Raw genomic sequence first — 26676 nt, 5'->3', positions numbered from 1 at the left:
GTCTGCGCCTTGATCTTTCATTAGATCTGCGGCCTCTCCACCTGGTCAGAGTGGGGACACTTGGAGAGCAGGGGACTGTGTCTTTGCCCGAAGATGAGAATCTCCCTCCAGCAAAGGATATGTTTTCCCCATGTTCTGGGAATTTCCAAGGCCAGATCTGGGTCTCTCCTATCAAATTGGGAAATCCCTAAGGGCAGCAAATGGATCTGCCCCTTTAGACTGCAGGCTTCCTTGGGGCCAGGTCTGGGAGCTCCCTGTGGGCAGGAGCGGTGTCTCTCTTGTCTGTCTAGGAGTCCTCCCTAGATTCTAGTCTCCCAAGGCAAGACCTGGATCTCCTCTATCACACTGGGAGCTCCCTAGGGCCAGGGCTAGTGTCCCCGCTCGGACTGGCAATTTCTGGAGCAGAGACCAGGTCTCCTGCGTCAGACTGGAGCAGGCTGACATGACATCCAGGTCCTGCACCCAGAGGGGCTCAGCAAGTGGTGACCACCTGGTGTCACTCTCCCCTGCAGCCTCCATTGCAGAGAAGCACCTGGTGCTCAGCCCCTGGTGCTCCACGGGTCAAGACGCAGCATCCTCTGTGTGAGGACAGGTTGGCTCAAAGGCCTATGGAAGGGTAGGTAGGGCTCTGGCTCTTCTGAGGCCCCTTCCTATTGGCCAGGGAGAGGGGTAGCGACTAGCTCAAGACTGTCAAGGCCCCAGACTGTTAGTGAGCACACCCCAGGGCAGCACCCTGCCAGTGAGCTCCTCTTTGCCGCCTTCCACCCCATATCCCTTACCTGAGTTCCATGCACACCAGAATCCTGCTTCCTCCCCATATACACAGCACACAGAAATACACGTTTCCTAAATAACCCTACTCACAACAGGTTGGGAATGCCATTTCATAGACAGAGACATTATGACTCATGAGGAGGTCTGATGGTGCGGTAGCTAGAGGGACGAAGTCTAGTCCCGAATGCCTTGGGAAGAGCCCAGCCCATGAATTAGAAGACACCTGTCACTCCACTCCTCTCATTTAGGCTACAACAGTTTTGATTGAACAAGCAAAGTTACCCGTTTTCAAGCCTTGGGGAAGTCAGCTCCCTCTAAAGAAGACAGGAATCTGCTCCCAGGAGCTCTAAGGCACCCCCATCTGGAGCTCTAGCTTGGGCAGCCCCACTATTCTAAGAGCAGAAGGAGGGCCTGGGGTTGGTCCCCTCCACTCTCCACTTCTAGCCCTTCCAGGAAGCGGCCAACCTGGTGAGGACGAGGCGCAGAGGAAGGAGTCAAGCAGATGGGTTCCAAGTTAGGACATTCCTAAAATCTTCATGGACATATGGGAATGTAAAACCAGAGATGATTCTTGCATCGAACAAAATCTGTCCTAAGCACTACTGAGCCAGGGTTCCAGGCCTACAGTCGCTGCCAGGGCTCCCAGGTGGGGGGTGTCGAGGGACTGGGAGTGGGTGAGAGCTCTTTATTTCTTTTTAAAGACTGTATTTCTTTATTTGACAGAGAGAGAGAGCAGGGCGCACGTGCACAAGCAGGGGGAGGGGCAGGGGGAGAGGCAGGGGGAGAGGGAGAAGCAGGCCTGGCCTGGCCGAGGAGGGAGCCTGACTTGAGGCTCGATCCCACAACCCCGGCATCATGACCTGAGCCGAAAGCAGACGCTTCACCGACTGCGCCACCCAGGCGCCCCATAAGGAGCTCATCTCTTGTCCGCTGGATAGGTCACAAAAATGTCTGCCGAAGAGTTTTAAGCCTTAGAGGCAGTAATTGGATTTGATCTTCTGACCACGAGGCAGAGAAGGTTCTGGTGCAAAGCAGGAGCAGAGGCAGAAGGGCAGCATGGGAGGCTGTTCTGGTCACCTGAAACGTGGCAGGGAAGGCGGCCAGGGCGTGTGATCAGGGGGCACCCACATGGAGACAGCTGTTCTGAAGAGCAGAGTCACCCCAGAGACCGCTGCGCTAGTCCCAGGGTGCGCATCCCAGCAGCTCTGGGGGTTGGGGTCCCCCTGGTACCCAAGGGTCAGCCACCGTTAGAGAGATGGACGGCGAGGTGGACGGGACTTCTCTAAGAGCAAGTGACAGGGAGGGCCTGCCCGGCATGGGGCCATTAGCCTGTGGTTGTGCTCAGTCTATGTCCTCTGAATTCACGCCCCCTCAGGAGATGCTCCCAGCCCCTGGGGACTTACTCCAGATCCTGGAGGATATTACCTGTCACCCCTGCCCACAGGGGACTGTCAGTTAGCAGGTAGACAGATGGAGAAGGCTTGTCGCTTCGGATGGGTCAACAATTCCCAGGCTCCCCGGGGCAGACAAGGCCCTGAGGCCACCCGACCTGGTGATCAGTGGTCTTCTTCTCCCACTCCCCTCACCCCAACTTTTTTTTTTAAGATTTTATTTATTCATTTAACAGAGAGAGAGACAGCCAGCAAGAGAGGAAACACAAGCGGGGGGGTGGGTGGGAGAGGAAGAAGCAGGCTCCCAGCTGAGGAGCCTGATGCAGGGCTCGATCCCAGGACCCTGGGATCAGGCCCGAGCTGAAGGCAGACACTTAACGACTGAGCCACCCAGGCGCCCCTCACCCCAACTTTTTTTTAACAGCGCAAATCATTTCCCATGAATCTTATTCATAAGCCCAACACATTAAACCGAGAAAGGCAGTGTTCTGCGAACAGAACACCCCACCACCCCCACCACGAATCTCCTCCTGGAATGAAAATTTTCTCCGTCTTGTACAGACACAACATCAAGCTCTCCTGAGCGGTCAGTCTCCTGCGTAGCCGTGCCAGGTGACCACCCCTGTGCCCCCCGATTCACAATCCTGCCTTAAAGCGAATCAGCGAGGAGAAAGAACTCATCCTCAGGGATATGAAGGCATGCAGATGTGGTTTGCCCTTGTCCCCAGGAGGCTGGCCCCTAACTGGCTTTGGTTGGTCGTGTCCAGAAAATCCCGGAGTGGGTGCATAAGTAGGTGCAAATGGCCACCGTTCTTCTCTGAAACTGCTCACCTTGCGTCCCTGGCACACTCTTCAGTGACCCAGGAGAACCCGAGTTGTGATGGCACAGTGCTCGTGTCCAAATGGGAGCAGAGAACGCAGCTGAGAGTGTCTGTTGCTTTTGCTACAGCTCTCAGAACAGTTAAAAATAGATTTTTCAAAAGTCACTTTAGAATTGAACATCGAAAGGACCCCTGCAACATGTCTACCAAATGTGGTGGCTCCGACGTGTCGTTTGCCACGTGAGGACGAGACCCAGAGTCAGGGAGAGCGGTGCACGGGCCAAGTTCTCCCGGTGGGTGGGTGTCTGGCTCGCAGCCTGGACTGAGCTCCGTAATCCTCGGCTCCATCAGAGCGTCACTGATATTCCTGGCCCAGATCCCCATCAGACGCCCCTCAGCCAGCCCTGCTCCCCACCCCCAACCCACCATCCCCCAACCCACCATGAGGCCGTTGAGCTGATCAGCAAGGCAGGAATGTGAGCCCTACAGCTGTCCTGGGATGCCCAGTGGCAGCCCAGCTCCACAGTTGTCCGCCAGGCAGGTGGGCAGGCGTCCCCCTAGTCTCCCGGCCCCCGCATGCCAGGCCGTTGGTGGGGGAGGGGCTCATGGATCAAAGCGGACTCCAGGCTCAATTAACTGCCTTCATTTGCACACACCGCCTTTGGATGGGGACAGTTCCCAGGTCAACTGTCCGCACTGTGTAGGGACAGCTTAAGGACCTGAGGTCAGCTCTTTCCCCTCTGTCCCCAGCTGCCAGTGTCTGGTCCCCCTCTCGGGCCCTGACTGCACTCACAGCAATGACAGATTACGAGCGGGAGGCAGGGGACCCCTGATGAAGCTCGGTGCACGGGCAGTGGCGTGCCCAGCAAGGACTGTTCCACGTGCGCTGTGTGAGTCTCGTCATCTAGGATGGGTGGCTTTACCACCCCCCCACCCCCCGCCCAGAGTCTCAGCTTCCTCGTTGTAAAAATGTGGAAAATGGCACCCTGCACAGGGCAGCTGAAAGGACGCAGTAAAAAGTGGGCGAAATCAGCATGTGAGAGCCTGGACCCCATAGCTGCCGGGGTGGGGGAGGGAGTGGCTCCGATGATTACTATGTTTGCTTTTGTTTTCTTTTGCTTTTAATGAGTCACTTAGATCTCAGTTATGAGAGGGCCATCTCCGGGCTGCGGATGGTCCTGATGACCCTTGACGACTCTCATCCAGGCTGCTGGGGGCGGGGGGGGGGGGCGGATGCGGTCAGACCCAGGCCCAGAAGAGCAGACTTTGTGAGCAAGCCACAGGCAGAAACAGCCAGGGCTGATGGGGCTGGGGGCGGTGGGCACCTGCTGCCCCTTTCTGCCTGGCTGCTTGGCGCTTTGTGATGCCGCCTCTAGCCGGCTTCCAGAGTGACAGAAATGGAGTGGAGCCCTGCGTCGCTGTGGATCCCTGGCACAACTTCTGTAGCAGCCCACGTTTCCTCAGTGGCGCTTTGCCAGGCTGGCATCTTGGCTGCGGGGCTGTGCCAAGATCCTCGTACAAATCCTGCGGGCTTCGAGAGGGGGCTCCATGCAGTCATCAGGGCGAAGTGGTGCTAGGATCCCCAGCCCTCACTCCAAGATGGCATGGGAGGTCTTCAGAGGCTGGACAAAGCCGTGTGGCAGCACGAGCGGGGAGCACTTAGAACTGAGGGACTGGGGGCGCCTGGGTGGCACAGTGGTTAAGCGTCTGCCTTCAGCTCAGGGCGTGATCCTGGCGTTATGGGATCGAGCCCCACATCAGGCTCCTCCGCTAGGAGCCTGCTTCTTCCTCTCCCACTCCCCCTGCTGTGTTCCCTCTCTTGCTGGCTGTCTCTATCTCTGTTAAATAAATAAATAAAATCTTAAAAAAAAAAAAAAGAACTGAGGGACTGATGAGGCTTCCTGGAGGAGAAGACGTTTGGGATGGACCCCAGAGGATGGGCAGGATTTGGACAGAGAGAGATGGGGGTGGAGAGAAGAGGTGGTTTCAAGCAGAGAGAACAGCCCAAGTGAAAACAGAGACAGGAAAGCTGGGGTATGTTGGGGGCCCAGGGAATAGTCTCTGTTGGCTGTGAAGAGGAGGAAGTAGAAGTCGAGGCTGCAAAGTCAGGTCGGGGCCACATTATATAAGGTCTTGAGTGCCAAGGTAAGGAGTCCATGGTTAAATGGGAAGGCAACAGGGAGCCAAGGACAGTTTTAAGCGGGCGAGCAAGGGTCATGATCAGAGGAATCTGTCCTCAGTATGGGCTGGTCCGGGGCAGGATGGTGCTGACAGGGTCTGGGAGAGGAGCGGCTTCCCGGTGCGTCAGTGCTGCACACTGAAATCCCCCCCCTTGCTTGCCCCAGGCTGGCTTATGCATGATTTGTGGGGTGCAAAGGGAGGGCGGGAACAAAGATGGCCCTGAAATTAGTTGGGGTACATTAAACAGACCCACAGCCTTTGCAAGAGTCTGGGCAACAGGACTTCAGTGAGAGAGAGAGTGATGCCTGAGGGTGTGTGGGATGGGCTTCCTCTCCAGGCCCGGCAGAGGAGGGGCTGCTCGGCGAGCTCAGACCTCAGCTCCCAGAGTCACCGACTAGCTTCATGTCAAGCTGGCTGCCCACACAGGCCCGGGGCTCTGCCCACCCCGCTTCCTCTGCAAGCCTCACTGGCCTCTTCCTGCACTTCTGGAGTTGACCCGCCTCACCGGCTCCCGCCGTGGTGGTGGTGGGGGGGTACTCCAAAGCTGCCCTCCGATGACGGCGCTCTGTGGGCTTCGCCGGGGCTATTGTCCCTGTGAGACAGCAGGGCTGGGCCGGCGGTGGGGGGGGGGGGGGGACAGCATCCCACACAGCCTCAAAGCCTTTCTCAGCCACATGGAGAGCAAAGTCTGGCCAACGCCAGCCTGGAGAGTAGCCCGCATCTGCCTCAGGCCTGGAAACAGGGTTTGAGGGGTTCCTGGGAGCAGAACAATACTTGACTGACAGGCCTTTAGAGTGGGCCCCTCCTCCTGCCCCACTGCCTCCGGAGGCTGCCTGAGCCGGGCCTCCAGAGCCCTCATTATGGAAAGGCCGGAGGTGAGGCTGAGGGGGCAGAATCCTCTCGCGGGCGGCCGGTGAGTGAGGTGGCCAGGCAAGCCGCCGGGGCTGCACAGCGTGTAGTCTTAGGGACGGAAGGCTGTGTGAGGAGCCTGGAGTTGTCACGCCAAGCCATCCCATGGTCCCACACAGCTCCTGAGGCTCTCCCAGGACGCACAGGCAGCTCCTGAGGTGGGAGGTGATAGGACAGCCTCTTTCTCTCAGTCCATGGTTCCAGGAAGAGCAGAGCTGAGGGCAGGGGTGGGGACAGGGCCCGGGCCTCGCAGGGACTGGCACACTCCAGGCTGGGATGAAGGGAGAGCAGGATAAAGGACGGTGGGGACCAGGCAAGGTGGGAGGAGCTGTTCCCCCCCTCTGGCCCCCCACCCCCTTAGAGTGGGTCAGCCTGGGGGGGCCGGGGAGCAGGGCTCAGCCTCCCTGTCCCACCTACCCTCCCTGCCCATTCCCGGGGCCTCACTGGGAGTTGGCTCAAGATGAACCTGGTGGGCGTGCAGGGGGGTGGTGAGGTGGGGGAGAGTTGCAGGAACCGAGAGGGTTGGAGGGAGAGATGCTGGGGATTATCACGGGCCCACCAACCTCTCCTCGGCCCTGGGCGATCCCATGGCCACAAATCACAAGAAACGGTTGTGTAAGCACCTTTGCCAGCCTGATGGGTTACGTAGGAGGCCCAGGGAGGCCATAAAAATTCAATTAGCCTGGCTAACCTGGTGCCGAACTTGTCCGGACACCGTGAGACTGGTACAGGGGTGAGGGCTCTGGGGGAGGGCTGCAGGGGGTGGTCTCCAGACTTCAGCAGACACCCCGCCACCCCCTAGCCACAGGGCTCATGAACCTTAGCTCCGAGGTCCTCCAGGACATCCGGGGGTCGCTCCTTCCTCCCTACTTCTAGTGACGAATGGGGGGTGAATCCGAGGATAGGTCAGGGTCAGCTCACCCCCCCCCCAACAGGGGGCAGAGCCAAGCTTCCAGAGTTCCTCAGCCCCAGCAGGCACAGGGCTGGGTCAGGACCTGCTGGGCCCTTGGAGGAAAAGAAAGGAGCAAGGACAGGACTGGGTTGTCTTGGGGCAGGCGCGAGGGAGTTTCAGAGCACAGACATGACAATGCCACGTACGCCAGTTCATTTCTGCTGCGGAGAACACAAGGAGCCACCTCAGTCGCTGGTTGAAAGGACAAGGTGATATGAATTCCCAGGAAGCACTGAACCTGATTCCTGCCTAGGGCACGTGCTTGGAGAGGCTGTTCTGTTGGTTTCAATTGACACTGAATCAAGCCTCGGGGATGACAGCCTATTTCTGAGCTTGGAAGGACTCAGCTCATTCCGGGGCACTTGGCAAAGGGCAGAGGGGTGTGTGGAGAAAGGGATTCTAGACTCATCCAGAACCTGGATGTTGCTTAAACTGTTTAACCTGGGGCTTCCCCAGCCTTGGCACTGTGGTCTCTCTGGGCCAGCAAGTGTCCACAGTGGGGCCATCCTGTGCACTGGGGGGCGTTCAGCAGCATCCCTGACCCCAGCCCCTAGAATCAGCAGCACCGCCAACCAAAAATGTCTCCGGGCATTGCCAAATGTCCCCTGGGGGCAAAGTCACCCTCTGTCCCTGTTGAGAGACACCGGGCTCTAATAATGGGGGCGAAGGGACTTGGAAGTGGGGAAGCAGAAGGAGGGCTGCTGAGCTGTGCACTCACGGTGCTGCTTTTCTTCCAGACCAGAGCCCATGGCTGGGCCCAGCGCCCACATTGTCCCTATGCTGTTCCTCGCCCTGCTGGTGCTCCTGGAGCTGAGCCTGGCAGGCTCTCTGGGGCCTGGAACCCCTGCTCGGAACCTCCCTGAGAATCACATCGACCTCCAGGACCCAGGACTGTGGATGACTCAGGCCAGCCACCACCGCCGGCGGGGCCTGGGCAAGAAGGAGCGGGGCCCAGGCATGCCCGGCCGGGCCCAAGACGGAACTGTGGTCTCCACCAGCAGGCAGACCTCCAGGCTGCCAGGGGCAGGGGAGCTGCTGCCTGGGCAGAGTCCTGCAGGGCTGGTCCAGGACAAGGAGCTGCTCCTGGGGCTGGCGCTGCCCTACCCTGAGAAGGAGAACCGGTCTCCTGGGTCAGAGAGGGTCAAGAAACGCAGCAGGGAGCACAAGAGACGCAGGGAGAGGTTGAAACTGCACAGAGGTAGCCGGAGGTCTGCGAGGGGGTGGGGTCCTGCCAGGGAAGGGAGGGGTGGGGGGATGGGGGAAGGTCATACCCAAATGGCCAAGGGGGCTCTATGAGCAGGAAGGGGAGGCCATGAAGGAGTGTCAATGATGTGAGGACCCTGGGAAGATATCCAGAGGCCCCAAAGAGGGCAGGCTCCCATAGGAGGGGAGGGGTCTCTCAAAAGTCAGAGTGATCTGGGAAGGGGAGGGAGCTGGGAGAGGCCTGGTGGTGGAACGTGGGTGAAGAGGGATACATAGCAGTAGAAGCTCCATCTTAGCAATGAAGATCCTCCTAAGTCAGGAAGTCCTACCTTGTGTCTGACCTAAATCCACCTCGCTATGAGCCCTGAATTGGGATACATTAGTTCAGTGTCCTCCAAGCACATCACTTAATCAACTCTGAAGCCCAGAGCAGGGACCAAGCGCTTAGACTCTGACACTGGGTCTACCCAAGTTCGGGTTGTGATTCTGCCACCTACTGGCCTTGTGCCTGGGCAAGTCACCTTTCTGTGCCTCAGTTTCTCCCTGTGCAAAATGAGGATAATGGCCTTAATTACCCTCAGGGTCGATTCATAGATGACTTAGATGCTCAGAATGGCACCTGGCAAGCATCGGGGGCCATGAGCGTAGCTAATTCTTAACTTGCTCTCGACGTGGAATCGGATGACCCAGGGAGAGATGCGGTGTCCTTATCCCTCCTGCCTCTGCCCTGAGTGTCTGCACCACTCCCCTGCAGCCCTGCCCACCTTCTCTTCGGCTTCCCTCACATCCCCAAATCCGTGTGAGGGCCCCGCTGCCCCCTGGCCCCAGCTGCCCTGTCCCTTTGCCTGCTCAGTCCTTGAACAAACTTGCCCCAGCAGCTCCGTCCAGGCGGCTCCTCCTGTCTCACCCAGCCCCAAGCCCACCAGGCAGCCTCGTCTTCCAAGTCTCTTCAAGTGACCAGATGGCCTCCTGGGCAGACCAAGTTCCACAAACGTGGGGCAGGTGTCCCGCAGCTGGAGAGTGATGGAGGCGTGGCCCCCCCTTCTGCATCAGCTGGGACTTGCTTCCCTGCCAGGCCTACTGAGTGCCCTCCCCCAGGTGGACAGAACCCAGTTGAGAGACCCCAGCTTAGACTCAGTCTCCTACCCCTGGAGGTCACGTGTCAGGTTGGGGAGGGGAAGCTGGCAACCTCGAGGCATGAACCCACCCTGGCTCAGCTCCAGGCCCCAGCTCCATCAGGCCAAGGGGTCCTCCTAAGGGAGTCGATGTGTGGGTACGTGGAGGAGGGGACAGTGAGGTCTAGAGGCCACGGAGCTGGTGGACCGGACCCCAGTTTCCTTGTCTGTAAAACGAATGGAGTGGAGTCAGGGGTCCTTAAGTCCCCTTTATACTCTCTGGGGATTGTTTCTGGAGGGCAAGGTGGTCCCCAACAGATCCAATCAATCTTAAAGTCAGATCTTGCCTGAGAAAAAGAGGGGACGAGTCCGTCCTCCCCAGCTTCTCTCAAAGTCCCTTTGTTCTTGACCACCCCTAACCCTGCACACTCTCTCCCCCTCCCACTCAACCTACTCCAATGCCCATGTGTCTTGGAAGGTGGCATCAGTGCTAAAAAGCATTGGCTTTGTGCTCAGATGGACCTGGATTTGAATCCAGGCTCTGCTGTGCGCTCACTGTGCCCTGAGGCAAGTTGCTTAACCTCTCTGGGCTTTAGTTTCCTACCCTGGAGATGAAACTGAAGGAGCACCCATCTCCTAAGAGCTCCTACAATGGTTAGACAAAATAATGCTTATAAGGCAGGGCCTAGCATACAACAGGGGCCTGGCACACAGCAGGTGCTTACTAAATAGGGTGATGATTATCACCACATAGGAAGCACACGTTTGTACAGGATGGGCTCCGGCTCTTACCTTCTCAGAGGCCTCTCCCCCACTGCAATGCCTCTTAGCCTCATCATGTTACTCCCCAACTCAAACGTCACCTCTTTCTGGAAGCCTTCTGCGGTTAATCCCACTAGTTCCCATTTGTTGCGCTTGTACCCCTGGCTGTACCCACCAACCCAGACTTGAGCTTGCTGGAATGTTGCTTCAGATAAAGAATCCTTGGGCTGGCTCCCCAGCAACACCACAAGTTCATTCAAGACATTCCCTCCCTCCTCTTTCCCTGTCACCCCAGTTCCTCGTTTCCACCTCCCCAGGAAGGTGGGCAGCAGGCATGCTGGCTGAGCCGATGGCTTGTCACATGGTCCCTGCCACCTCCCTGCTTGCAGTTGGAAATGTGAGCTGTGCGGTGGGCTGGCACAGATAAAGGTAAGCAGATAAAGGCCCTGTGTTTCCCCTGCCGTGTCTCAGGCCGAGCCCTGGTCCGGGGTCCTAGCTCCCTGATGAAGAAAGCAGAACCCTCCGAAGACCAGGCACCGGATGCCACGATGGAGGAGTCCTCCACCAGCCTGGCCCCCACCATACTCTACCTAACCACCTTTGAGGCAGCCCCTGCCACAGAAGAGTCCCTGATCCTGCCTGTCACATCCCTGTGGCCCCAGGTAAGGGGCCCCAGAACAGCGTCGGGGTCTATTTAGAGAGACTGAGGCCCCGGGGGTGGGAGGGAGTTGGTCGAGGCCACCAAACCAGGTCTCCCGATGCCCGTGAAGCTCAGCTACAGCCCAGCAGGCACTCTGTCCCGAAAGGGCTGCTGCTGTCCGGGAGAATATGGTCCTAGAGGCTCACTCCAGGGACTGGCGAGGAAGCGAGCACCAGCTCAGCACGCGGGCTCTGCCTGGAAAAGAGCGGAGACCTCGGGGAAAATTTTTATATATACCCAAAAGTCCAGAGAAGAAGAAGAAGAATTTATAAAACCATATCCTCGGGGCACCTGGGTGGCTCGGTCGGTGAAGCATCTGCCTTCTGCTCAGGTCATGATCCGGGCCCTAGAATCTAGCCCTGTGTCGTTGTCGGGCTCCCTGCTCAGTGGGAAGTCTGCTTCTCCCTCTCCCTCTGCCCCTCCCCCCTGCTCCTGCTCACACACACATACTCGTGCTCTCTCTCTCTCTCAAATGAATAAATAAAAAATTAACAAGGGGTGCATCCTTCTTGGACCCCTTTCTTGGCTTTGAATTTTTTTCCAAATAATTTTATTTAAGATGATCAATAACGTATATGTATAGAAGAAACAAAACTTTTTAAGCAGTAGATAGTTCTTACTCTCTTTTGGGTCTTGTACCCCCTTGAGATTCTTTTTTTTTTTTTTTTACGATTTTATTTTTAAGTAATCTCTACACCCAGTGTGGGGCTTGAACTCACAACCCTGAGATCAAGAGTCATGTGCTCTACCGACTGAGACAGCCAGGCGCCCCCTCTCCCCTTGAGAGTCTGATAAAAGCTAGGGACCATCTCCAAAGAATACATGGTGATCCATGCTGTCGAAGGCCCCCTGAAGCCCAGCGGTTGAGACCCCAGCCCTAGAAGATGCCTTATTGCCCATGTCCTAATTTGTGCTGGTTCCGCCCCCCTCCCCCCCCCCCCCCGCCCCAGACCACCGGCTGTGAGCCCTACTGAGCTGTGGTGTCACAGTGCCACAGAGAGCCGATAACTTTTGCAGGGGAGAGAAGGGGCAGCAGGGAAGTGAGCGGCCCAGCTTCATCCAACTCCCCCCCCCCACCAGACAGCACAGGTGTAGAAACCTCGAGCAGGTGCAAATGCTTTCCCAGCGTCTCCCTCAGGGGCCCGAGGGATAACTCACCCTTCTGCATCCTGCTGGGTGGAGGGGACTTGGCTGCTGGAGCAAGAGTCTCAGGCAGCTGTTCCCCCCCCCCGGGGGGGCTGGGATGCCAGGCTGCCCAGCAGAGAACAAGCTGGCCTCTGAGGAGTCCCTCCTTTGTTCTCTGGCTCTGGGGTCCCATGTTTCCGCTCCCACCTGTTGGGAGCTCCAGCCTCACTCCTCTCTGTGCCCCTTCTGCAGGCTCAGCCCAGGCCTGATGGGGAGGTGATGCCCACGCTGGACATGGCCTTGTTCGACTGGACTGATTACGAAGACTTAAAACCTGAAGTCTGGCCCTCTGCTAAGAAGAAAGGTATGTCCACCTCTCCTGCCACCCCCATGACTGAGCTTCCTCCCTCACCAGCCGTCTATTGGGGTGGGGGCCCCAGTGAGCCCAGACTGACCTACAGGTGTTCAGAGTAGGAGGGCATGGAGTCTAAACTGGGACTAACACCCAAAATGCAAATGCTGTTATCAAGCATTGATTGCAGGCCAAATGTTTTCCTCTACCAATTCATTTTACCCAGAAAAATGATCTGTTGGGTCTATCCTGCTATTGATCCCATTTTAGAGAGGAGAAGACTAAGGCAGAGAGAGCTAGAGAGTCTTGTCAACGCCACACCGCGCGAGTGGCGGTATGAGCCCCCATGCTCAGTCTCTCTCCTCTGCTGGGCGTCAGCTTCTGATGACACATCTTCTCGTCCCCAGAGAAACACCGGGGTAAACTCTCCAGCGATGGTAACGAGACATCAGCAGCTGAAGGGGAGCCGTGCGACCATCACCAAGACTGCCTGCCAGGTACCCAAGCAGCATCCGCGTGCAGGGCAGGAGGCTGGGTGCCAGGGGGGACCCCGCGCGGGGGGTGCGGCTGTTCCCAGGCCCGCGAGCAGGGCCTGTGGGTCCCTGACCCTTTAGGGAGGACAAACAATAACACTCAGGGTTACCACCCTACTGAGAGTTGCTGTCCTACTGTATTAAAGCCTCATGGCAACCCAGAAAAAGGGCTCCTCTCATCCCCAGTGTTCAGGCAAGGAAATCGAACCTCAGAGAGGCTAAGTGTCTTGGCTGAGGTCACACAGCGAGAGGTAGCTCAAACCTGGGTCTGTGTGCTTCTTCACGCCTGCCCCATGCTATCTCAAGTCAGGATGAGCCCTCTCTCGATTTCCTCCTTGTAACACCTGCTTGGGCTTAATTCTGTCCTTGTCCCCTTATGACACTGCGGGGCTTCGTGGGGGGGGGGGGCAAGAGGGTGGAGGGGGGAGATGCTATCATGACATCCTCACCCGTGCAACAGCAGCACCCATCATACAGTCTACAAACAGGGGGCCTGATGTTGGGACTGATGTCCGAAACTGCTGGCTCTTGTTGGGTCACTTGGGACCCCCAGGAAGCGGATACCGAGGTGGGGTTCCAAGTGCAGGAGGTGTATTCTGGGGGAAGAGGGAAGGTCTGTGGATGGTAACAGGGGGGAGGAAGCAGGAATGGACCCAGAAACCTGTGATGCAGTCTCAGCCAGCCCGATGGGGAGCTCCAGAGCAAGACTGCCTGCTGACAGAGGCCACGTTGGGCAGGACCAGCCAGGCCTTGGTCCCCCTGCTGGGGGGTGGAGCTGCTGGGGAACCCATGCGACATTGGCCCAGGTGGCTTCTGAAGGTGCTAACATTTGGAGGCGGCCAGCCCACTGCTGTCCTCACCTCCGACAGCACGGGCGTGGGGAGGGGGGACCCAAGCGGTCCACTTCCACAGTGCCGTGCTTGTTAATTCCTCGGTCAGAATATTTCACAAAATAGTAATCAAAGCAGCAATTTGGCACTATTTAAGAGAGACCACCGGCTTCCGGACAGGCTGTTTCCTCTCCAAGCCATTGTTTTCACCCTGAGCAGAAAGGAAAGGCTGGAATTTGGGCCAACTGGGCTGTTACCCTAGGAGCTGGCTGGGTCTGTGGTGGGCAAACCCCTGCCTCAGGCCTGGGGCCTCTTTCGGGCCCTCCCACTGCTCCCCGGGGGGCTTCAGTTTCCCCATCTGTCAAAGAAGACCTTGGTGGCAATGATCCTGAGGCCCCTCCCAGCTCCAAGCTGATGCCGCTCCTCCCCACCACCCCAGCTGCTCCGCCTTCTCTCCCTGGGAGGCCATCCCACACTGCCTTCACTCCGCCCCTGAGCTATCAATTGCCCATCTGGGGCAGCTGGGGTCTCTGCCACCGGCCCCCCGGGGGCCCTGGCCATGATATCCATCGGTGGTCCCGGTAGGGAGCCTTGTGCACCAGATGGCCCACCCTGCCAGGGCATGGCCCTGCCAAGGAGATGATGGATCTCCTGTGGGGGGTGGGCTGTGTGCACGTCGGTGGGTGGGTCCGGGCAGCTTGGCTGAGTGTGTGCTTGCTGTGTGGACAGGCACCTGCTGTGACCTTCGAGAGCACCTCTGCACGCCCCACAATCGCGGCCTCAACAACAAATGCTTTGATGACTGCATGTGTATGGAAGGTGAGCCCAAGCTTTCTTGGGGAGGGGGCTGCCCCTGTGCTCCCAGAGCCACTAAACCCCTTGTCCTTGAAGCTGGTTCGGCACGGAATGCGGGCCAAGACTTCCTAGTGGAGGGTGGGCCCAGGGGCCGGTGGCAGCGGAGAGGGTGGCAGGATCCCTCGGGAGCTGAAGACGAGAGCAAGAACAGCTTTGCTCGGTGCCTTCCCAATCTGTGAACTCATTTAGTCTCGATTCCTGGCATCATTCCTCAGATTTGCTTTTCTCGCCTCTTGAAATACAAGCTGGCATGATCTCCTATAATCTGGGGGTGGGAGGAGAGGAGCACATCTCTTTAAATAAGATCAAATCTGAGAAGGCTGGTACACTAGAATTCTACCCCCGGAGAGGCATTCCAAATGTGAGAATGAGGGTGGGGGGAGATTTCCCAGCCGTCCCAGGGAAGGATGCACTTGGCCGACTACGTCCTTAACTCTTCTGAGCTCCCACCCCTGCAGTGGGCGTGCCCGCCTGTCCGGGTGTGCCCCGGCGTGCCAACCTATGTGCCAAGCACTTCACTCCCATTATCTTTGAATTTTATATTCTGAAAAACTTCAAATATACGTGTTTGAAATAATGAACCCCATTTCCCATCACTCAGTTTCAATACTTACCAGCTCACTGCCAGTCTGCGCTGTCTCTCCCCAACTCAGTTCCCCATTCCAGTATGATTTTGAAGCAACTCTGGGAAGTTTACAGATCTTTCACCTGTGAATATTTCAGTATTTATCTCTAAAAGATATGTACTCTCTGAAAAATAAAATACTGGGGCGTCTGGGTGGCTCAGTCCATTGAGCGTCTGACTCTTGGTTTCAGCTCAGGTCATGATCTCAAGGTTGTAGAATCGAGCCCCATGTTGGGCTCTGTGCTGAGCGTGGAGTCTGCTTGGGATTCTCTCTCTCCCTCTTTCTCTGCCCCTCCCCCGCTCTGGCGCACACACTGTCTCTGTCTCTCCCCCCCAAAACAGAAACAAAAAACATGAACAGTAATTACTCATTATCATTCAGTAGCGAATTGGTTGCTCACATGCCCTGAGTTGGAGAATTTGGTCTTGGTCCTTCTATTAAACCATCCTAAGATACAAGCCCTATTTTTGCTCATATGAACCTCAAAAATTAACTGCCGTGAAAGCAATAAAGCTACTCGGGTCTCACGATGTGTCTGGTACTGTTCTGGAGAGTTGAGACTTGGCGGCGAAGAGAACAGGCAAACTGCCCCCTCCCATTCCATTCTAGTGAGATCCACAGATAGTAAACAAATCAGGACATGAGATGTCTTGAAGCCGAAATAAGGGCTGTCATGAAAATCAGGTGGTCTGATGAGGAGTCAGAGTTGTTTTATTTTTTTTTAATTTTTTTAAAAGATTTTATTTATTTATTTGACAGAGAGAGAGGCAGCAAGAGAGGGAACACAAGCAGGGGGAGTGGGAGAGGGAGAAGCAGGCTTCCCGCTGAGCAGGGAGCCCAATGCGGGGCTCGATCCCAGAACACTGGGATCATGACCTGAGCCCAAGGCAGACACTTAACGCCTGAGCCCCCCAGGCACCCCTCAGAGCTGTTTTAGAAAGGACGTACAGGAGGGGACAGCAGAACCGGCCAACTGAGGGTGGGGGTGCAGAGAGGGAGGGAGAGCCCCGGGCCAGAAGCAAGGCAGAGGCCCAGGACCTCGGGCAGGAACAGGGCTGGCGTGTTTGAGTGGGCCTGGCACACAGTGGCCAACAGAGAAGGTGGCCCCAGGGCCGGGTGGGAGAAGCTGGCGGGATCACATAGGATCGTGTCAGCCTTGTCTGATTTATAATTGGAAGTCACAGGCAGGTTTTAAGCTGGAGAGGGACATGGTCTGGCTGCAGGACTCTGGGGAGCAGGAGTGGAGACAGAGAGGTGAGGGGATGGAGGCAGGCAGGGTTGGAAGGGGCAGGAGATGCCAGGAAACAACCTTCTGTTACCCGCTTGCCGGGTTGGGGCCCCATTTCACAGAGCAGGAAACTGAGGTGTGAAGCGGGCCAGAGGGCACTCTGGTCCACGGAGTCCAGAACAGTGCTGAGGCCCAACCACAGTCTTGGCCTCCGGGTCTAACCCAGGTGAGGGGGCTGTGGCCCTACTGAGTCCTGGAATCCTTCCTCCTTCCCTCCCCTGGACCTTGGGTGCGAGGGGGCAGCTTTCCAGGCATCCAAAAGATATGTCAGCATCCAAAGCCCCATCTGCTCGTTTCCTCTGATCCGTCTGGCACTGGTCGGTCCTGGAGGAAACTCTTGCTTCCTCCCCGGAAATTCAGGCTCCAGAAAAAAAAAAAAAAAAAAAGAAGAAGAGTGGAAATGACAGCTCAAGCAGCTTATTAAAGTTGGTCCAGGGGCGCCTGGGTGGCGCAGTGGTTAAGCATCTGCCTTCGGCTCAGGGCGTGATCCCGGCGTTATGGGATCGAGCCCCACATCAGGCTCCTCCGCTATGAGCCTGCTTCTTCCTCTCCCACTCTCCCTGCTTGTGTTCCCTCTCTCGCTGGCTGTCTCTATCTCTGTCGAATAAATAAATAAAATCTTTAAAAAAATAAAATAAAATAAAGTTGGTCCAGGAGGAGGTGGTCACCAAGATGCCACACCAGAGGAATCTGGGTGGTACCGGGAGCCCTCATGAGGACCAAGAGTCCTAAGGACTTCTGAGGGCCCAGGGCTGAAGTCCAGCAGTCAAGGCCAGCCTGGGTTGTGGAGGGTTCTAGAAGGGCTTCTGTGGGAACGAAGCACTCCTGCTCACGAATCCCCTGACCTTTTCCAAATGTCATTTGTGTGACCTCAGGTCTGGATGCCCAGTGACCCAGGTGTAAATTCTAGGCCCCTAAGCCCAAACTTCACAGCAGTCCCTTTATTCTCTGGGTAGTGACATAAGTGAACCTTCAAGTAGCAATGTCCTCTCTCCCTGGGGTCACCTCCTAACGCGAAGTGTAGGGATTGCTCAGGCCACACTCACATCTTTTGGCCCCCCCACCAAGAGGATATGGCCTTCTGAGGCCTTGAATGAAAAATACATCTACCCATATATCTCAGGGAATGCTCATGGTCATGAGAGAGAGAGCTTCAGCTCTGAAACCCTCCGCTGGTGGGCAAGAAGGGCCACACTGATTTTAGTTTGAGCAGTCAGGGAGGGTCTCTGAGACCTGAAGGCCACAAAGGAGCCAGTGCTGCAAAGAGCTTGGGGAAGGGAGTTTGGCTGAGAGAACAGCAAGTGCAAAGGCCCTGAGGCAGAACGTGGCTGGATATTGAGGAAAAGCAAGAAGACTAAGTGTGGCTGGAGCTCATGAAGAGGAGAGTGGGAAGTGAAGAGGGCAGACAGAGGCAGGTCCAGGTCCCAGAGGGTCTTGTAAGCCAGAGTAGGAAGTTTGGATTTCCTTTTGAGTACAAGGGGGAGATGCAGGTTTTATAGGGGACAGCAGAACCTGCATTCCTTTACAAAATTTTTTAATAGACCTTTCTCTCTCTCTTTTTTTTTTAGCAGTTCTGGATTTACAGGAAAGTGGCACAAAAACACGGTTCTCCTATACCCTCTCCCTCTGCACAGTTCCCCTGCTATTACTTGCATTAGTGTGGTTCGGTTTTTTATCATTGAGGAACCAACACTGATCAAGTCCACAATCTGCATTCTCTTTCACTCTCCACATTGCACATTCCGTGGGGTTTGATAAATGCATGAGAACATGTATCCACCATTACAATATCACACAGAATAGTTTGGGGGCCCCAAATAGCCCCTGTGCTCCATCTTTCCATCCTTCCCTTCTCCCCCAATGATCGCCCCCTTTTTTTTTTTTGTTTTAAGATTTTATTTATTTATTTGACAGAGAGAGACAGCCAGCAAGAGAGGGAACACAAGCAGGGGGAGTGAGAGAGGAAGAAGCAGGCTCATAGCGGAGGAGCCTCATGTGGGGCTCCATCCCAGAACGCCGGGATCACACCCTGAGCCGAAGGCAGACGCTTAATGACTGAGCCACCCAGGCGCCCCATGATCGCCTTTTTTAAAGCCCATTCAGGCTGCAGTGTGGAGAGTGGGTGGGTTGTAGGGCAGCGTAGGGTGGTGGTGAGAGGGTGCAGGGAGTTCCAGAGGGCGTAGGTAAGGAAGGAAGGGGAGGTCCCTGACAGTGGGCACCCCTGACCCCCTTGCCTCTCTCTGCTCAGGGCTGCGCTGCTACGCCAAATTCCACCGGAACCGCAGGGTCACGCGGAGGAAGGGGCGCTGCGTGGAGCCCGAGACGGCCAACAGCGACCAGGGATCCTTCATCAATGTCTAGCGGCTCTACGGGAGGCGCCTCCCCACCGGCCTGGGGACGGCGCGCCGCGCGGAGGTTTGGAGAAGCCGGGCGATTTGTTTAGAACTAGCAGTGGGAGATCAGGTGGGGGACCCGATGACCGAGGCTGCAGGCTCAAGCCCGGGACCCTCAGCTCCGGGAGCGGAGCGCTGGGCGGGCTGTTCCCGCCCAGGAGCGGACCTGCAGCACACCTGCGCCCACCTCCCCGCCCCCGGGGGACTCGCCAGGCCTGCGCCTCCCGGTGGCCTGGTGCTCCGCGATGGCAATGTCGAGAGTGCCCTCTACTGCCCAACCTCAGCACTGCAACAGCTTCAAGTCAAGACGGACAGGTTTCTGAGCACTTCAAGAAAGGGAAACCGCCAGAGACAGAGAGCCCCAGGAAATGAGTGCGGAACACCTGTAGGTACCAGGCTGCGTGCCCTACGTTATCTCATTTAGTTACCACGATGACCTTTCAAAGGAGGCATTATCACCGTTTTACCGAGGCAGAGTGAGTTAGGACTTGTCCAGGGTCCCAGATTGATGCCCCTCAAACCTTAACCTGTGTAAGAATCCCTGGGATCTGACTAGAATGGATTCTGGTTGGGTCCATTCTGCATTTTGGACAAGCTCCCCGGGGGCATGCTGCTGCTGCTGGTGGGGACGCCTCCGAGAGCACCCAGGTCCTGGGAGTAAACGCCCAAGTCCAAGCCTGTCAGGTTCCCGGGCCCATATCCTTCCTTCTGCACAACCACGGACTTATTCCAAATTCTCCATGGCTTTCAGTGATAGAGAAGCGCTCCTTGGGAGCTCCTTTCACGGTGGTGAGATCTGCGATAACCGGCTGTTCTCCTCCTTCCCTGGACAAAGGTGTATCATCTTAAAAAAACAAAGCATGCATTAAGCCCCTGCTTGCTGGGAAGGCATGATTTGGGAAGATTGGCCGCTGCCCTCTAGGAGCTGGTAATCTGAGATATGACGTGTTTGGGGGAAACAATAGTGCTGTTCCTTCTATTTCTGTGGCTCTGCTCACCCAGTCCCAGGACATGCACTTTGACGTTGCCCCATAGCTTCTTTAGTTTCTGTAGTTCGTGCCCTTTGAGGATCGAATGCCGATATGGCCTCAAAAAAATGCACTCATTGCGCATGTGCACCCACTTTGCACACTGCCTTGGTGGCTTCCAGGCCTCCCACAGACCACCTCTAGACCCCCTACCCCACACTTCTGTGGCAGAGTCTTACTGAGGCCTTGGGGCACCTCTGAGGTCAAGGTGCTGTCTGAAACTAATGCCCCCCACAAGCTAGACCCACAATGCCCACCCAGAACATCTCCCCCAGCAGATCCAGCTCTAGGGGCCACCGCTGGAGAACCACTTAAACCCCACACCCCCCACACCTGGCACCTCACTCCTGGTCAGCCCTCTGGTCCAGGGCAAACCAGTGCAAGTGACAAAAGCCTTCCCCATCCAAATTCCTCGCCGGCCGGGACACCTGCTGGGGGACCACACCCTCGACGCCAGGGCTGTTTACTCCATTGGGAAAATCAGTCAGGGTCAGGGGTCTGGCACCAAGCAAAGCAGACGGATTGAGGAGAAACCAAATATCCTTACTCATGTCTCCCTTTTCAAGTTCTATGGGCAAAGGAATCTTAGGGGTGGGGGTGGGGCAGGGGAACTAAAAGAGATCAAAGGCGGCTATTTGGAAATCAAACCCACGAGCAGTTTTGTCTAAGACTACACCAGACAACGCCCATGCTGTGTGTGCTTTACTGGGGGTGGCTGATTTGAGACTGTGATAGGACCCTAAGGGGGAGAGGGGGGCTGCATGCAGGCAACACAGCATTGCTTATGTCTGGCAACGCATATGTCTGGGGGGTAACAGTTCAGATGGCGCTGGGGGCATCGACAACGGAAAGCACAGAAGGTCAGGATAAAGCTGAAAGGCCCCATGGAACGATCCCTGTCTAGCTGGGGAGTTCCACGGTTGGACCTTCGGGGCCTAGCTCTTTGCTCAGCTACCCTCATTTTGTGGTTGCAAAGGTGGGTGGGTACAAACTTCCTAACCCCAGAGTTAGAGATCCCAAAGGCCCCTCAGTGTTTAACAAACCTCTCTGCCGGGAAGTTCTTCCTTAGGTCTATCTTAAATTTCTTTGGCTACTACAGAAGTCAGTTCCCCCTAATCCAGGATTCAGCAAACTCTTACCATAAAGGGCAGTAAATATTTTAGACCGTGTTCCTATAAAACTATTCATGGATGCTGAGGTGTGAATTTCATGGCATGTTCACATGTTACAAACTACTATCCTTCGTTCTAAAACCCATTTATAAATGTAAAAACCTCTCTTAACTTGCAGATTACCCCCAAATAGGCGGTGGGTTGGATTTGGCCCACGGGCCATAATTTGCAGATTCCTGCTCTAGTCCACTGGTCTCAAACTTGGCTGCACGTTAGAATAATTTAGGGAGCGTTCAAGGTACTGATGCCCGGGACCACCTGCAGAAGTGCTAGTTTCATTGGTCTGGGTTGTGTCTGGGCTTCGTGCGTGTTCAAGGCTCCCGGAGGCAACTCTGATGGACAGCCAGACCTGAACTCTGTCCTTGTGCTCCCGGCTGTGCGAGTGCCGCTGGTGACAAACGGCCTGCTCCACTTCTCACCACCGTGGTGACCTTAGGAAAGTTACTTGTGCCTTGATTTCTTCATCTGCGAAATGGGACTAATGACTCTCCCACCACAGGGGTGTTGTGAGAAGTAAATGTAAAATCCTGATAGCGTGTTTAGAAGAGTGCTAAGCGCATAATCAGCTCCCGGTGTTGGCTAATTTGTTTTCTAGGATAATTTTAGTAGGTGTTTGTTTCTTTGACAATGATCCATCAAAGTTCAGGCTCCTTCCCCTGGAACCCTGGGGCCAGGAGATGCTCCTTTGGAAAACAGAGGGTGGAGTTCTGGGATCAAAGAAGTTTGGAAAACTGTTCTGGACTCAGCTCGAGGCAGCAGGTACAGATCCTGGGGGCGAAGGCAGAGCGGGAGGAGGTTGGTCTGGGGTGCAGTTCGTGAGTTTCAAAAAATACAACCAGAGGGCGAGCTGAGCAAGAGGCCGAGAGAAACCAGGAGCTGCTGGGTGGGTGGCCTGTGCCCTCCTGCATTCCTTCTACACCATTTCTCCAGAGATGTGCACGGTTCCCACGGGACCCCTTTCTGGGATTCGTCCGGCCGTGTCCAGAGCGGCTCCGAAGCCTGCTGGGAATGGGCTGAGGGTCACAGGACGTGAGGGCTGAGCCTCAGGGGGAAAAGTGATAGCTTCGCTTGCCCCTTGAGGGGTGACCGAACCACAAGTCAAATCCCAAAGCCACAACCCCTTCCACTGCCGAGATGGAGCCTTCCTCGAAGCTATATTCAACACACCGAGTAAAACCTGGTGGTGAGAGGGTAGGCACGCCCTTGAATGGGATTTGCTTCGCAGTGGGAGAGTTGGTGAACATACATGGAACCTGCAAGGCATGTGTTTATAAGACGACAGAAGAGCAAGAAAAGTGGGTGCTGGGAGGGACACTGAAGGAGCCAGAAAAGTAAACCATTTAGGATTTCTTGGGGCTGGCACCATCTCCTCCGTGATGACCTTTCCTCTCATGAGAGACAGGAGTGCATGTGTGCATGCGTGCCATATGTGTGCATGCGTGTGTATGTGTGTGCACGTGCGTGTATATGTGTGTGTGTCAGGGAGGGGGCGGCAGGAACTGGTTTGCAGAACCAAGGACTTTCATTGCAGGGAGTGTGTTTTCTGAATTCTAAGTCAGGACGGGTAGTCTGATGCCAGATCCTCAGCCTCTCCTGGGTGCCAGAGGGTTCCTAGTCCTTACTTACGCACACTGTGGTCCTGGACCAGAAGCAGGGCATCACCTGGGAGCTTGGCCGAAGTGTGGGGTCCCAGGCCCTATCCCTGACCTGCTGAAACAGAATCTCGGGCAATGGGACGCAGCCATCTGGGTTTTCACAAGTCCCCAGGCCGTTCTCAGGCACGATCAAGTTTGCGAGACCCAGGTCTAGGATACATAAGGTGAAACAGAAAAGTTGGATGGTCAGGGACTTTTGAATGATTCAGGGCATGTACCTTCAGGTGTGAGTTGGCAAATCTGAGATCCGGTTTGCCTGGTTAATAACCAGCCGTGACAAACTCCCAGGCTCTAAGGCCCTGCCTCCTGGGCTGGGAGTGGTCTATTTTCAGAGGAAATCAAGGGGAGCACCTGGGCTGGGGCCCCACAGTCATTGGGTTTTCTGACTCTTGGGAACTTCCCTGGCGTGCTGTGGTTTCTCTTTAAAGTAGGGGGGGCAGCAGGGGGTGGGGAGTGCTATGCCCTTGTAGTCCTGTGATGGCGTGTTGCATGTGCTCTCTTGAGCTGTAAATAAAGAGCCCACGGTTAATTAGCTGCCTTCCCGTCTCTCTCTGCCTCTCCTGGAGATGATCTGTGCGCGCAGACTGGAAGCACGCTCGGGGCACTTGGACGGGACCGTAAGCCTAGTATTTCCTCTGCCGCACGTTTGGGCGTTTGCTCTGAGCTCAGCGGTAAATGAGACAGAGTTTCTGTCCTCGCCTGGACCTCATCATTCTTCTCCAACCAGACCTCTCAGTGGGAATTTCATATCTTGACCTCCCTCTCCATTTTAGGGCTGGGGCTGCTGAGGTCCCAAAGAGATTGCAAGGCTAGCCACAGCAGGCTGGCCTCATTCAGGGCCTGGGTGGCCACGTGCAGGGAAAAACAGACGCCACCTTCAGCAGGACGGGGAGGAACAAAGAGCCGCCTCCCATCGCCGGGCCTGGGCAGGCTCAGATGCCATCTTGGGAAAAGGCATGAATTGGCCAGGGGGTGGCCTGGCTTAGCACCAGGAAGGCCATCTCTTATCTCGGTGACAGCTCCAGCCAGCGCCACCCGGCTCCGCTGGCCAGGCTCCGCCAGGCCTGGCTGATTGTAACACCGAGCAAGGCTGTGTATGGCTCTCAGTGGCTCCACATCGGGAGGCCAAGCCGGGGTCCAGACTCTCCTGGGGGCTGGGGTGACCGCAGACGTGGGAGGCCCTTAAGGGCCTGCTGTCCCGTGGAAATCTCCCTGCCCAGACACCACTGACGGCCCGGCTTCTGCAGCCTGGACAGGGGGAAATGCCCTAATCCAAGGGGTCCCAAAACGTGGGCCTGGGATTCCCAGCATCAGGATCCTCTGAGGGAGAAAACCCAAGTTTCTGAGCCCCATCTGGGCCTGTGACTTGGAATCTCTAGGGGTGGGACTTGGCAATCTGCGTATTTGATAAGCCCCCTGCCCTAAGTTCGAAAACAGCATCATCAAGCCTTCTTGAGCACTCACTTTCCTCCCCACTCAAGCCCCAGGTGGCTGGTGAACCTCTCGCTGGGGATGGCTCTAGGGAATTGAGCCCAGAAGGTCCCCTTTCATATAAGCCTCAAGAGTGCCGTCGTAGTGCGAGGCAGTCATAGACGACACTGAAATGGACATGCACAAATGAATGAGCGTAACTGTGTTCCAATAAAACTTTATTCACACAGAAGGGCAGCCGGCTGGATCTGCCCGTGATCTGTAGTTTGCCAACGCCCTAATCTATACTGCTAACTCCTGGCTCCATGGCTCCAGACAGGTAGGCGAGGCTTTTAAAAACCCTTCTGTCCTGGGATGTCAACTCAAGTCCATTTCTCTTCATGACAGTCGGAGCAGTACCGAAGTGAGGAGTCAAGGCCAGTCGAACCCAAGGCCACAGGGATTTCAGCTCTCTGCTGGCAGCCTGGGTGCTGCCCTCAGGGGATCAGGTAGCTGGATTGGGGGTGTATCAGCCATGGTTCTCCAGACAAACAGAGCCAGTGGAATTTGTATTTATTTAAATGTCTGTGTGTTTATATATATCTTCTCTATAAATATATTTATACAGATTTATTTTAAAGAACTGGCTCACACTATTGCAGGGGCCAGTAAGTCTGAAATACGTAGGGCAGGCCAGCTGGCCAGATACTCTGGCAGGAATTGATACTATAGTTCTCTGAGACCTCAGTTTTTGCTCTTAAAGCCTTCAACTGATTGGACGAGGCCCACCCACATGATGGAGCATACTCTCCTTTACTTGATGTCAATTGCTTGTGGATGTTGACCAAATCCGCAAAATGCCTTCACAGCAACACCTAGATTAGAGTGCGATTAAATCCTCACATGCTAACAGCTGGCCAAGTTGAGACCGAAAACCGATCATCACCGAGGGGCTTCTGGAGCTCAGCTCCCCAGCTCTGGATCATGGCATATGTGGCTACACGGCAGAGCTGTCTTTGGTGTATCATGAAGTTCTGGGCTTCCTCACTCCTTTGTGACCGCCGTCCGTCATGTAAGTGGGCACGCATGTCCTAGTGCCAGGACATGAAATCCTGGTGGGCGTGCGCTGGGAGAAGGTATATGGCGCACATCTGGATAAGCAAGCGGCTAAACAGAGGCGCTCCTGTCCCTTCATCCTCCCCCTCCATGATGGCGTATCCTGAAACCCACGTCTGTGTGCCTGGGGGACCACACTGGTGATTGGTCTGTGCAGTGGGGCAGGCTGGTCAGCTCTGGGCATTGAGGTCCTGAACGATCGGTCCATGCCCCAGCCTTGACCTTGTGTCAGCGCCTGGCACAAAGCTGAATGCATGTCGAGAGAGGGAATACATTCACCCAAACACAACTGTGAGCTCACTGATTGAGCTGCGCCCACGGCCAGAGGCACCCTCCTCTTGTGTAGCTAGAAATTCATAGACCCCCCCTTTTCAGAGCAGGAAGACGAGGCGCCGAGAAATGAAGGCCGCTTGTCCAAAGCGGTGCAACTACTCTGGAGCAGCGTCGGGGACCCCAGCCGGGTCTCTCTGACTCCAAAACCTGATCATGTCCCCTGATGTTACATTGCCTCTCGAATGCCACAAGTTTGCTGAGCACCTACTAGGAGTTGGTCACCAGACCTCCCCAACCCCCACCGCCCCTCGCACACTCCAGATCACAGGAGCTGCACGGTACATCTGGGGTCACCCAGGCTGCTGCTGGGCAGGCCCCAGCTCTCAGCAGCTGGAACCAAAGATCATGCACTCACCAGGCTGCCTTCTAGAAAGCCCCTCGGGGCTCCCAGGGGGTGGAACCTGTGGAGGTACCCTGCCTGACCTCAGCACCCACTTCCCCATTCTTCTCTGATGTGTCCCCCCGCATGGGCGCAGGCTCCCTTACTGTCCCCCAGCAAGGAACGTGAGACCTCACGGAGCCTGCCGCAGACCTGGACCCAAAAGCCATCGGCACTGGCTGACTGAGCAGAAGGGTGTGAAAGTAAACACCAGGATAAAGCCCCAGAGCAGATAGGCATCGTGGGGGACGCAGGGCCCGGGGGCCATAACTGGCCTTGTTTGCGTATCTGAGCGATCACTACTGTACAGCCAAAGCCCTCAAATGCCTCCCTTGAAATTCCAGCCCCAAGCACGCAGAGAGATGGGAGGCCTGACAGGGAAAGAGGTGGCAGCCTGAACTCAGGACGGAACCGGGACAGGCGGTGGGAGGCAGGAGGCACGTGGCTAGGGAGAGCCTGGGCACACGCACCCGCCCGCCCGCACACACGCACACACGCACACAATGACATAAAGAGGGTTACTGGAGTATGGACCAGGAGGTTGAAAGCCACAGGGCAGGGAGCTACTGGTAACACCTTCTTCTGTCTGCCTCCCCTCTGGCTGGTGTCTCAAACAACCTCTGTTTTCTAGAACAGGACACAACTTTGTTTTCTGCCAAGAACCCCATGGGGCATTCTGATGTGTTCTCTGTTGCATGACATGAGCTGTGGGCCTCTGCAGGGACAGGGTAATATCACTGAGTGTCCAGTGAGGCCAGGACAGGGCTCACCCC

General features: G+C 56.0%; 1 protein-coding gene across 2 annotated transcripts in view; it reads left to right on the top strand.

Moving 5' to 3' along the window:
• Positions 1–23184, top strand: part of DRAXIN (dorsal inhibitory axon guidance protein) — a 28832-nt gene extending 5648 nt beyond the window's left edge. For both annotated transcript variants that reach the window (XM_087858316.1, XM_087858317.1), the window contains exons 2-7: positions 7766–8226; positions 10580–10770; positions 12186–12297; positions 12693–12782; positions 14378–14467; positions 18666–23184. In XM_087858316.1, the coding sequence (XP_087714442.1) occupies positions 7766–8226; positions 10580–10770; positions 12186–12297; positions 12693–12782; positions 14378–14467; positions 18666–18778 (1057 nt within the window). In that variant the 3' untranslated portion in view covers positions 18779–23184. The remainder of the gene's footprint in view (positions 1–7765; positions 8227–10579; positions 10771–12185; positions 12298–12692; positions 12783–14377; positions 14468–18665) is intronic.
• The last annotated feature ends 3492 nt before the right edge of the window (positions 23185–26676 follow it).

The sequence above is a fragment of the Ursus americanus genome, chromosome 33 (assembly GCF_024610735.1).
Source record: "Ursus americanus isolate L20-20 chromosome 33, mUrsAme1.1.p, whole genome shotgun sequence".
NCBI classification, from domain to species: Eukaryota; Metazoa; Chordata; class Mammalia; order Carnivora; family Ursidae; genus Ursus; species Ursus americanus.
The sequence above is the reverse complement of the archived record's forward strand: the minus strand, read 5'-3'. Positions and strand labels throughout refer to the sequence as shown.